The sequence below is a fragment of the Bufo gargarizans genome, chromosome 3, assembly GCF_014858855.1.
Source record: "Bufo gargarizans isolate SCDJY-AF-19 chromosome 3, ASM1485885v1, whole genome shotgun sequence".
In the NCBI taxonomy this organism is placed as follows: Eukaryota; Metazoa; Chordata; class Amphibia; order Anura; family Bufonidae; genus Bufo; species Bufo gargarizans.
In genome coordinates, this window is record NC_058082.1 from 232,196,643 (window position 1) to 232,209,114 (window position 12,472).

The following is a 12,472-nucleotide window of genomic DNA, read 5'->3' on the forward strand; positions in this document are numbered from 1 at the left end:
TAGTTCCAATATAAAGACACAGCAGATCCTTCTCTGGTTAGTTGTGGCTGCTTGTCTCTAGGCAACATTCTATAATTCATAAAAGATTGAGCAGGTGGATGCAGATAGGAGGCCTTGCAGGATATCGCCTCAATTCTAGATCTAGCACAAAAAAAAATCTTACAAACATGGTGATAGCTCAGAAGGAAAGCAATTTTGCTAGAATTACGTGGGATACAGCCAGAAAGGATGAGATACTGTGCAGACAACAAGCAACCACATTAATGCCATGTATGATACACACTAATTACCTCTTTAACTACCGTATGTACGTACGCTCAAATATATTGAAAATGAATGCGCTGATTTCATATCTACACGCGAGTGCTTTACTACATTAAGAGTATGTAAGTGTAGTATTTGCTGTATGTAATTAGTACATTAGATGTGTGTGTGTGTATATATATATATATATATATATATATATATATATATAATCTATTCTACACCAATATAAACAGTACAGTTTGAGTTTTTATGGCTTGTAACAATGCTATTGTCTAGTCTAGGATGGATAGATAGGCACTGTATGAGCCAAAGCAGTGCACACATATCGGTGAAAAAGCTTAAAGGAAATTATTTTCATTTTGCTTCTTTTTTTTTATTTTTTGGATTGGGGAGGATGTGGAGTTGGTGTCCAGGTGTCATTTATGGCTTTTTCAAATGTACAGTGCTGCTTTAGCTTTCCAGATAGTTTTATAGGTTTGATTGACAGATTATAGATATGTATGTTGGTATATATCTAATGGAAAGAGATATGCTGTATGGATCCTTTATGTCCTTGGTGTGTGTTTGCACAGTGTAATTGGTGTCATTTATTCACAATGTAAAACCTAGAGAAACTGAAAAGACACTGAAATAAAAGGAAGGCATTATGAGGGATTGCATCTTTACTACATGAGATGCTGATGGTGGACTGAATTGTGGCCTAATGATGTGAGTCTATGATCCTCTTCTGAACAATCTTGTGATCTGGACATGCAGTTGGGGTCAGACCTCTAGGAGAGAAAAAATAGGTCTGTGTAAATTCATGGAATGGGAAATAAGAGCCATCATTTATATTTTTATTGTGCCTATTTTTTCTTTTAAGATATATGTCTGTATTAATAATTTTTTTCTTTGCTCGAAGATTGTGAATATTTCAAAGTGCCCGTATAGGAAATAGATTGGATTGTACAAAATTAAATTTAATGCAACACGCTTCTGTGAAAATGTAAAAGTTAACTGGAAATGGGGGTAGAGAACAGAGCTTTTATTCAAAAGCCCAAGATGCATATTAAACTCTCACACCTGTGTCCACCCAAAAAAAAAAACTTAATTGAAGGATTTCCACTTATGAAGGGAAATCAGCAGGGATAATATTGATCCATCTTTTTAGGGGGCCAGAGTGCAGCAGAAGGTGATACTGTGGAAGGCCCCTATTCGCCCTCTGTTTTTCTGCCAAATTAGGCAGAAGGTTCAGAGAGTAAGAGAACAAAAGGCTGGTCTTATTCCATAATGCAGCTTTATCCCAACCATCTCCACCACCCCTCCTTATTCAAAAATGCTTCTTTTTTTTTTCTTTCCATCTACTTGTTTCATAATGGTGAGCTGCCTTCTCCTGCATTGAAAGAGTTACTGTTGAAAAAGGCAGGAAACCGTTTTGTTTTAATTGCTAAAATGATTCGGAAGTGCTTCGTGTGCTGCTTCTATACAGCAGGTGCTATGCATTAATTGGCCTGTGCAGGCCTGACCCAAGGTCCCTTGCAGCAGGCCCAAATTTAGGCAGCTTTGAAATCACTTATTTATTATATTGTATAACCTGGCGTACATGATGAGTGCTTGCAAGTATTTTATTTCGTGGTCTGCAGTTTTAAATGCCATGTGGGTTTGGAAACTTGTGTTTCTTTGGTAATGTATTATCAGCAGGTAAGCTCTAAATACCATCCATCAGGAGCTAATTTTTATCCCAGATACTCTAATGACTGATGAACCTGTCTTTAGTACGAATGTTTAGCACAGTAGAGAGCCATATGCCACTGGCACGGGTTCCTATCTGTTTGTTGCAGCAGAACAGATTAGGGGAGAAATGAAATGATTGTCTACATTTATACATTGTAATTGTATTATATATCTGTATGGGATTTCAAGATATCACTGATATTTTTACAATAAAAAGGTACCAAATATATGTGAGAATGAATAATATACTAACTATATATATATATATATATATATATATATATATGTGTGTGTGTGTGTGTGTGTGTATATATAGTATATATATATATATATATATATATACACACACACATATATGTGTTCTCGGTCAGCTGTGCTTTGTCGCTCTCCGTCTGCTTCGGCCAGACCTTAGCACATTAGAAGTCCCTCCCCTGTGTGGGAAGACCACAGCTGTTACTGTAAATCTCATCCAGTAACTGTATCACCCCATTTTGTGGCTCTGAAGGATGAAATTGAGAAATGGAGCACTGTGCACTCATCCTTCACGTCTGCAAATTTGGCCTTTGCATTTCATTTTCATGCTTTTATTCCAAAGCAAATGGCACTGGGCGAGCAACAGAGTTCTTGATAAATGTTCGCTGTTCTCTGCTATGCTTTTTCTATTCTGTGCCTCATGTTTCCAGCTTTGCTGTGTGACATCTCTGATATGCCTATGGATTCTAAGGTGCTGGGTCAATGAGAAGTTCAGGTGTGATTACTTTCTCACTTTGGTATGTGTATTTGGAAACCTCTTCAAAAAGTTGAGAGGTGCTGTAATTGGAAATAAAAAGAAGTTTGCAGCATTAGCACAACAAAGTCAATGATGAGCTTGAAGACAACCCTCTAGGGAAGAGTGTCTCGGAAAATGAAAGGGGTTTGATAGATTTCCATATCATTTATAACTCCCCTAATTGCATTTGGAAGGCTTGCCAATAAAATGGAAAATTGGCAGCCTATATCCATTATAGCAATTTTGCCGACCATGGCAAGCAGCTGGCTTTACTGGATTTTATTTCCCACCACCCGTAATTAATCATCAGCTTGAGATGTCTGAAACTTCACATTGTGGCAATGCTATGTCACATCCACACGTCCTTAAAATGCAAAAAAAACGGCAGTATATGTACCGACGGCTCCTTCAAACTGACTCATTTAGGTACAAGGCAAACTGCTGCTTAATGACTGTTACTTTGGTAATCGGATGTGAATGTGACCTCTGGCCCTTCCATGTCAAAGGAAAGAACTGTGCAAGCTGGATGAAAGATACAGGATGGAGGGCCGCAAACTTTACTCCAATTAGACCAGGAGTGTAGAAGTACATCAGCGCAGATTGGGTTTATCAGAGAGACTTGTGACTATTTAGTAGGAGTAGCAGTGAAAGCAGCCTGTCACACTGATTTGGGTTGTGTCCAGTGATCTACGTTTCTTTGTAGTATATGGCTCAAACAAATCTATTCATAAAGTAAAGGCAGGTGCTTGTTTTACTTTTCTCCTCCTTATTTCTCTATACTTTTTAAAATGAAAATCCTATAAGATGTGGCTTGGAATTGTTATATATGTGGCAGTTTGTAGCCCTGATCTATGTTCTTGTTAGCTTGTTTCTTACTAAAATGTGGGACTGTTATCATGGCACAAAAAATCTCAAGCTTGAAGTATAGTTAATTACTCTTCCTATATCTGACACAGAGTACACTTCCAGTTGCAAAATATAGACTGTAAGCTCTTGGGTGCAAAGTATATTTTTGCGTTACATTAGAAGCTGATAGCATCTGTCATCTTTACTGTTGGGGGCATCGTAGGTTATGACTGTAGCAGATTTGGATCAGAGCAGTGTGGACAAACAACACCTCTAACGTATGTTCAGTAAGTCCCATCTTCCAGGACAGCATGATATCTCACATTTCCATCACAAACACCCAGGAAATGCTAATTAAAGCCTCGTCCCCAGACATTTTCATAAACTCTTCAATGTGTCGCTTCTTGGCTCTGATCCTTTCTCAGTTCCATTTTCCTGAGTTCAGAATCATTTATATAAACTATTGTTATATTATTAGCATGATAGTGTAACTGGGCAGCACCGAAACTGTGTATTAAATGCCACTTACAGATCTACTTACTACATACAGCTACTGGATGCCATAATACAGAACACCGTTTCCTTAAAGGCAGTGTCATCAGAAAATTACCTATTGTTTGCATCATGTTTATATTTTTAAAGAATTTTTGATGATGTGCTTTTCAATCTTCCATGTCACTATCTATAGTTACTCAAAACATTAAAATCCTGCCGTTTTAGCACTGGCCATCAAGCCTAATAATTGGCGCCACTTGGTCTGTACAGAACACTCTACTGCAGTTATCTGCTTATCTGTCATTCTAATCCTGCCTGTAATGATATCGCCTCTATGTATAGATGAGATAGAATCCACCATTCACAATAGCGGATTGTAAAAGCTTATCTATTCTTTCCCTGTACACTGACCTCTGCACAAGTCACAGAGCAGCCTAGAAAACTCTCCCATAGAAGTCAATGAGGACCCCTCCTGACCCTTGTGTCTATGGACCATGTGGCTCCCGTAATGCACATTTTTTTAACGGCTCAGGCAAGATGGACGTCCCCATAATCATGTTCAGGAAAAAAATACATCTGCAATCAGAAAATGAAAACTGATTAGGAAAAAAGGATGTGTGTTTTAACTAACATAAGTTTTAGGGACGTATTTCCTTTAAACTGAAGACCAAAAAGTGCACTATAATCTAACCTACTGAGGGTCTTATCTTTTACCTTATAGGGTCCTGTTACAGCATGGTTTGTACATGGTCTTTATGTGTATTAATGTTCCTCATCACTCATAAATACCTGTAATTGTATTGTGATAGGTTTCTGAGGGACAAGAGATCTGTGTAATCGAAGCAATGAAGATGCAGAACAGCATGACTGCAGCTAAAACTGGAAAGGTACAGAGCTTCCCTTTCTTCATTCACATTTGTATGGCTGCACAACCAGTGGACAGTGACCATGATAAGCATATCAAATATATCAACATAACTGGACGGTTATAACATGTTGCATCTGATTATATAAAATCTATCCATAAATATCTTTATATGGTCTAAGATGAATAGACTGCAGTGATACCTGGAGTTGAAAGGGCGAGCCATTATTTGGGTGGGTTCACATCATATTTTCCATCCATTTAATGTGTACAAAAAACTTATACATTAATGGATGCCACTGTATGGCATCCGTTCACTATTGAGTTCCATTGTAAAAACAACTTATATGTTCATGTATACTTTTTTGACTTTGCAGGATACAAAAGCGTGGTGTGCTATGCTTTTTAATCCTTTTTTCCCAACGTATACATTAGGCTACATGAATACGACTGTTCAGTTTTTTGTGGTCCGCAAACCTCGGATCCGCAAAACACGGATGGCGTCTGTGTGCGTTCTGCAATTTGCAGAACGGCACGCACAGCCTTGAATATAACTGCCTGTTCTGGTCCACAAAGCGCGGACAAGATTAGGACAGGTTATATTTTTTTTTGCAGGGCCACGGAACGGAGCAACGGATGCGGACAGCACACGGAGTGCTATCTTCATCTTTTGCAGCCCCATTGAGGTGAATGGGTCCGCACACGAGCCGCCAAAACTGCGGCTCAGATGCGGACCAAAACAACGGCCGTGTGCATGAGGCCTTAAACGGATGGCAAAAATGTAATATGAACCCACCTTTTTCGACTGTGTTTCTAGATGCTGTACTACTATTGCATTACATTATAGAAAATGATTGCATAGTGCTAGTGGTGCTGTAAATGTAAGAATGGCAAGTTTCCATGTAGTCAGTAGGACTGGATACTGTGGTCATACTGTATGAACTCCTCTTTTTAATGTATGCACAGTTTGACTCTTCTGAACAGTACAATATTCCCTTCATTAGAATCGTTGCATTATATTTTATAGTCAGTGATATTTATATACTGTAAGAAGTAATTGATTTGAAGGCCCTGTCAGTTACGCTGCCATTTATACAACATCATACATTCGATGTACCTTTGCTTAAAAAAAAGTTATAATGTGAACAAGCCCTTGCAGCCATGAAATGCACCTTTTGTCATTTGTAAAACAGAGTTATTTTAAGCTTTCACATTCCCTGGTGTTGCCCCTCACTTCTGCTTGTAGCAGCAGTGTAAGTTCAGTTCAATAACAGTATTAGAACTTGTACATATAGGGGGAATTCATCATGGAGCAGCGGTCTATGATATCCTCGCTAGCTGCTAGAGGCTGTGCCTAGTTTATGTAGAGGCTCGCGCCCGTTATAAATTATACGCAGCTCCAGCAGTCCGTGCGCCTAAGCTTAAATCTAGGCAAGCCCCTTGCTGCCATAGATTTCAATCTCTTTTTACTGACATAAAAGAAGATATATATGCTGGGTCTGCTGGTCCCTCCCCTCCCTCACCATGCCCCCTTTTCAGGAAAGTGGCAAGGACCGCAGAGAAACTCCATTCATGCAAACAATTCTGTGCAAGTGGCCTTTAATAAAGTCGCAAACACAATGTTTCCGACTTTTTTATACCAGAAAACTGGTGTGAGGAAACGATAAATTCCCCACCTAAAGATGGCTGCTTTCAAACCTGTGCTATGTAGGAGTGTTTCGGACGGACAAAAAAATAAAACCTGCATGTCCGGCCAATTCTCTGCATATTTGCCAGATAGAGGCCAGCTTTCTGCCAGACCCGATTATAGTCAGTGGGGTCGGGTAGGAAGGTGGTAGTATACAGAATACAGAGAACTCCAGCAGGCTGTTCTCTACCAGAACAGCCTGCTGGAGTTCTCTGGCACAGATGTGAAACTAGCCTAAGGCAGTTTGTACCGGTATAGCAGTGATCTGATTAATCTATTTCCACTTTCTTTATGCATTATTCATTTCAGTTTCTCCCATCTTTATATATTTTACATTTGTTTAAATCTGACTTTGTAATCTACAGGTAACATCTGTGCACTGCAAACCTGGTGAAACCGTGGGAGAAGGGGATCTCCTAGTGCAACTTGAATAAATCCCATTCACTACATAACTCTACTTGACACTTTATAGATTTCTGATGAACTCTCTCATACATGTTTGACATGACATTCCTATCATACAGATTTTATACAGTTATATTTATTACAGGTACATGTGGGATGAATAAAAATGATTATGAAATATTTATTGTGTGTTTAAATGACTTATGTAAACATTGCAATCTAGTATATTATCCAGGGGCATTGTACTAATTGGTTAACTCCTGGCCATTTAGTATCCTCAAGAAATGGACAGCTCCTGTTTTTATGTTTAAAAAAATCATAACGTTCTCTATGTAAGGTACTATGCTGTATAGTTTATGGAAAAAAAGAAAATCATAGGGGGTAGTTTACTAAAAACTGGTATTTCACTTGCCAGTCTTAGTAAAAACCCTCACTTAAAGAAGATCTGGCTAATTTAAGAGGCACACATGTCACGGCTGTTTAAGGGTAACAAGAGTATACACAGTAAAAAGAGCTACTGACCGGACCCAAACTAGGGAAGAGAAAGGGTGACCCCTGTCAGACCCTCAACACTCTCCCTATGCTGCTAAAGCACATGCCCGGATCCAAATGGTGGAACGAGGCATGCCCGCGTACCTTAGACTGATGAGCCCTGTAACCCCTACAATAGTGGAAGGGGCACGGCCTCCGATGCCCTGCACAGAATAAGGAGGGAACCGGGGCCACCTCAGATCCAGTCAGGAAATCACCAGGTACATAACAAAGTCTGCACACTTAGCTGATGGAGCTGCAGCCGTAGAGAAGACGGATCCAAGGACCGCTGGCAATATCCGGAGTGCTTGCAGCAGCAGAACACAGGTCCAGAGAACTAGTAGCTAAAGGAGTGAAGATACTCAAGGCAGAGCTACAACTGAAAGGAGAAATATAATCCACGCCCTGCAATAGGAGGAGGGGTGATTTAAAGGCAGAGAAATCAAACGCAGGAGAGACAGCTGAGAGTAAGACCTCATCACAGGGGCGGAGAAACAGAACAGTGAGAAAACCTCCAACCCTAAGTGACATCATCACAGGGGTGGAGACACAGAGCTTTGAGAACGTCTCAAAGCTCTGGTAGTGACAACACAACTCATAAAGGGTTTGTCAGGGATTTTATTATTGATGACCTATCCTCAATTTAGGTCATCAATATCAAATCGGTGTGGGTCCGACACCCAGCACCCCCGCCGATCAGCAGTGCCCCTTTAATAAATTTGTCCCATCTTCTGCTGTTTGTGCATCATAACTGAAATCTACTCCAGCAGGAGTCAATTACTGGTGTAGTGAGCGCCACTTTTCTTGCACACATGTTAGATGAGTGGTCCCTCCCACTTTTAACAAAAGCGTCAAGGGTGTCAGAAATTTGGTTTCAAACAGGCACTTGGAGAAAACTGGTGTAGAGCTATAATAAATGACCCCCAGAGTGTTTAAAAGAGTTTTGCAATAGTACAAATAACCCCTGCAATTGCTGGGCCCCTCCTATAGACAATACTTACCGGGTCCCCGACACCTTTGTACCGCCAGATCCCTGAACGACCACCACTACATCTTACTGTCGCGGGTGAGCAGTCAATAGCAGGCCATGACAGCAACCAGCCTCCCTAGTGTCACCAGTCATGCTATGGAGGCTGGTCACTGTTGTGGCCTGCTATTGGCTGCTCTCCCCAGTCGCAGGATGTTTTGATCCGCACGTCGGGGAGATGCAACGGTGGCTATGCAGGGATCCAGAGGGATGCGGGTGCCTGGGATTTGGTAAGTATCGTTTTTTGGAGGGGCCCGGGCATCGTGGGGTTTATTTGCACTATTGGATAACCGCTTTAATGTACCACACAGGCTCGGACTGGCCCACAGGGGTACAGGTGAATCCCCTGGTGGGCCCCTGAGCAATGTGGGTCCCTAGTCTCCCTCCCCCTGCACAGTAGACTTACTGCACTACATACATACATTCAATGTACAGCACCTCAACCAGCCTGTGTTCATATAAATAACTTGATAGATTAAAGAAACGTCCCAGTTTATTATTCTAGACACAATCAGAGCTGAGATGACTTCTGGGTATAGAGGAACGCTACCAGTATTCTTTTCTCCACAGGACCTACCTTCTCAAAGTTGCTGCAGGGACCCCCCATATAATCATCTGGTAGCATCTTGCTGCTGTGTGAGCAGGTAATATTTAAATGTATCCGTACTGTGGGCCCCCAAAATACATTTTACTGGTGGGCCCTAGGCACCCCAGTCCGACACTCGTGCCAGGTACTTCTTTCACCTTTATGTCCTGTTTTTACATAGACCCATCCAATACTCCAGCTTCATAGCAGCAGCTTTTGGAAGTCTTCAGACTCGAAGAAACACATATTCAAGACGATGGGCCACATTAATCAAAACTGGCTTTCATTTATTAACCTACTGTGGAAGAATGAAAGCTCGGCTGTGATTGCTTTCTATAGACACAAGATATCAGTTTCCATGTTGAGCAGTTTACATAAATTAGTCTCATTTGCCCACATAATACTGTCTAATAGACAAAATAACCTTAAATTAGCTAGTCTAAACCTAAAGGTGGCCCATACATATTAGTCTAAAGTTGAGCAGAATGGACATTTTCAACCAAAATGAACATTTGCTGTAGTGAAATCCCTGCGCAGGCGGGCGTGATGACGTCATTGCACGCCTGTGCCAGGATGCAGCACAGTGACGTGTGCGTGCCTGTCATCGCGTGCCTAGACATAGGTGAGTATTTAGATTTTCGTTGTTTGTATTTTTTTTCCATTTTATGTGCTAACTTTGGGGGACATGAGGGGGGGACACACAGGAGGACATATTAGTGAAGAGACAGTACATCGAGGGAAAATTACTTTATTGGGGCAGTTTGTGTGGAGGAAAATTATTATAGGGGATTACTGTGTGGGGGCATATTATTATGAGAGGGATTAATATGTGGGGGCAAATTACTATATGGGGGCAGTGTGGTGGAAATTACTATATGGGGCAGTGTGGGAGAAACTACTGTGTGGGGGCAGTGTGGGGGAAACTACTGTGTGGTGGTAAATTACTATATGGGGCAGTGTGGTGGAAATTACAATATGTGGGCAGTGTGGGAGAAACCACTGTGTGGTGGCAAATTACTATATGGAGGCAGTGTGGTGGCAAATTACAATATGGGGCAGTGTGGGGGAAACTACTGTGTGGGGGCAAATTATTATATGGGGCAGTTTGTGTGGGGGGAAATTATTATAGGGGAATTTTCAAATTAGACAAGTTATGGAACTTCTGAAATTCCGTTATAAGGTTAGGGAGGGTAATCCTGGGATTGGTAATCATAAACAACAAATCATCAGCGTAAGCTGCTATCTTAAACTCCTGATTCCCCACTACCAGGCCAGAGATGTCAGGGTTTTTCCTTATTGATCTCAGAAGGGGCTCTAAAGTCAGGATGAAAATTAAGGGTGAAAGGGGGCAACCTTGGCGGGTGCCGTTCCTAATTTCAAAGGGAGGCGAGAGAACTCCATTCACTTTCGTGGACGCTGAGGGGGAGGAGTAGAGAGAGCATATCCATGATAACAGAGGACCCTCAATACCCACGTGACTAAGTACTGCATATAACCAAGGCCAACCTACCCTGTCAAATGCCTTTTCGGCGTCAGTAGATAGAAGACACAGGGGGGAGCGTTGTAATTTGGCACAATGAATCAGGTTCAGCACTTTTGTGGTGTTGTCTCTCGCCTCCCTTGAAGGGACAAATCCAACTTGATCAGTATGTATGAGATCAGATAGGAAGGGGGATAAACGTGTAGCCAAAATTTTTGCAAACAGCTTAATGTCCACATTAAGCAGAGATATGGGACGGTAACTAGCACAGGCGGTCGGGTCCTTACCCTCCTTGTGGATCACAGTAAGGTGAGCGTGTAACATATCCCTAGGGAGGGGAGTACCAGAGCTCACACTGTTCAGGGCGTTAGTAAGAGGTGTTTGAAGAAGGGAGAGATATCTCTTATAGTATGAGGCCGGAAGCCCGTCAGGACCCGGGGCCTTACTCGGTTGCATTGACTTTAGGGCTACACCTATCTCCTACGTAGTAATTTGACTATTCAGGCCCTCAAGGGCCTCACTCGGTAGTTTAGGTAAACCTGAGGCAGACAGGTATGTACTCATGGCCGAATCCAGTGACAAACCAGCTTGAGTAGACTGCGGCAAATTATATAGGTTTTGATAAAAGTGGGCAAAAGCCTCCGTTATGGAATTGGGGTCACTCAGAGCGTGACCTCTCGGGGGAGTGATACGAGGAATGTAATTCCTAGTTCTCTGCTCCCTCAATGATCTGGCCAGTAGCCTGCCACATTTATTACCATACTCGAAGAAATGTCTTCTACCCTTGGATAAATGAAATTTGTACGGGTGTCTAACTTATCCTTGAGTTTACATCTGGCTAGTATAAGAGCTGAACGAGCCGATTGCACATGAGAACGCTTATGCAACTGCTCCAATTCCGAAATTTCCTTCAGGATTTGAGAAATTTCTAGTGCCCTTTCCTTCTTACGCCGAGCTCCATGTCTAATGAACTCCCCTCTAATCACACATTTGTGGGCGGCCCATACCGTCAGAGGTGAGGTATCACTAATCTGGTTTTCCTCAAAGTAGCGGGAGAGAGCTAGGTCAATGTCTTGTGAGATTACCAGATCCTGCAATAACGACTCATTAAGACGCCACTGCCATGATCTAGCCGTAGGAAGAGGAGATTTCAAGGAGACATGCAGCATGGCGTGGTCAGAGAAAGTGATAGGGTCAATTGAGGAAGAAGCTATTAGTGGAACAGCCGAGTGTCTAATCAAAAAGTAATCCAACCTAGAATACACATCTCTAGGGGCCGAGTAAAACGTGTAATCCCTGGTTTCCGGATTGACTGTCCGCCAGAGATCTATCAACTGATGAGTATGGAGAAGGCTTCTGATACGGCGGATATAGGAGTAGGCCAAGTGAGAGGAACCTTTAGATACATCCACAAGTGGATCCAGTGCGACATTCAGATCTCCTCCGACCAATAGAGTGCCTTCCGCAAAATCATCTAATTTAGATAGAATTCTAGTCAAGGCTCTCAGTTGTTTTGTGTTAGGAAGGTATATGTTAGCTAAAGTATACACCTGGCCACCTAATTTACCTTTGACAAACAGAAACCTACCGGTGTCATCCGAGCTCGAATCTAGGAATTCCCAGGGAGTAGACCTGGCAATAAGGATACTCACACCCCTAGATTTGGATACGTCATAGCAACTGTGGTAGGCATCTGAGTATCTGGGGGAACTAAATTTCGGTATAGAGTCTTTGCGAAAGTGGGTCTCCTGGATGAAGGCAATCTGTACCTTTTTACACCATAAGAGCCGGAGAATGGAGG

At 41.8% G+C, this 12,472-nt stretch overlaps 1 protein-coding gene across 1 annotated transcript in view; it reads left to right on the forward strand.

Annotated features, from left to right (window-relative positions):
• Window positions 1-7,227, forward strand: part of PCCA (propionyl-CoA carboxylase subunit alpha) — a 476,636-nt gene extending 469,409 nt beyond the window's left edge. Inside the window, exons 23-24 of the mRNA XM_044286403.1 lie at window positions 4,900-4,977; window positions 7,008-7,227. Of these exons, the coding sequence (XP_044142338.1) occupies window positions 4,900-4,977; window positions 7,008-7,076 (147 nt within the window). The 3' untranslated portion in view covers window positions 7,077-7,227. The remainder of the gene's footprint in view (window positions 1-4,899; window positions 4,978-7,007) is intronic.
• Window positions 7,228-12,472: the final 5,245 nt, after the last annotated feature.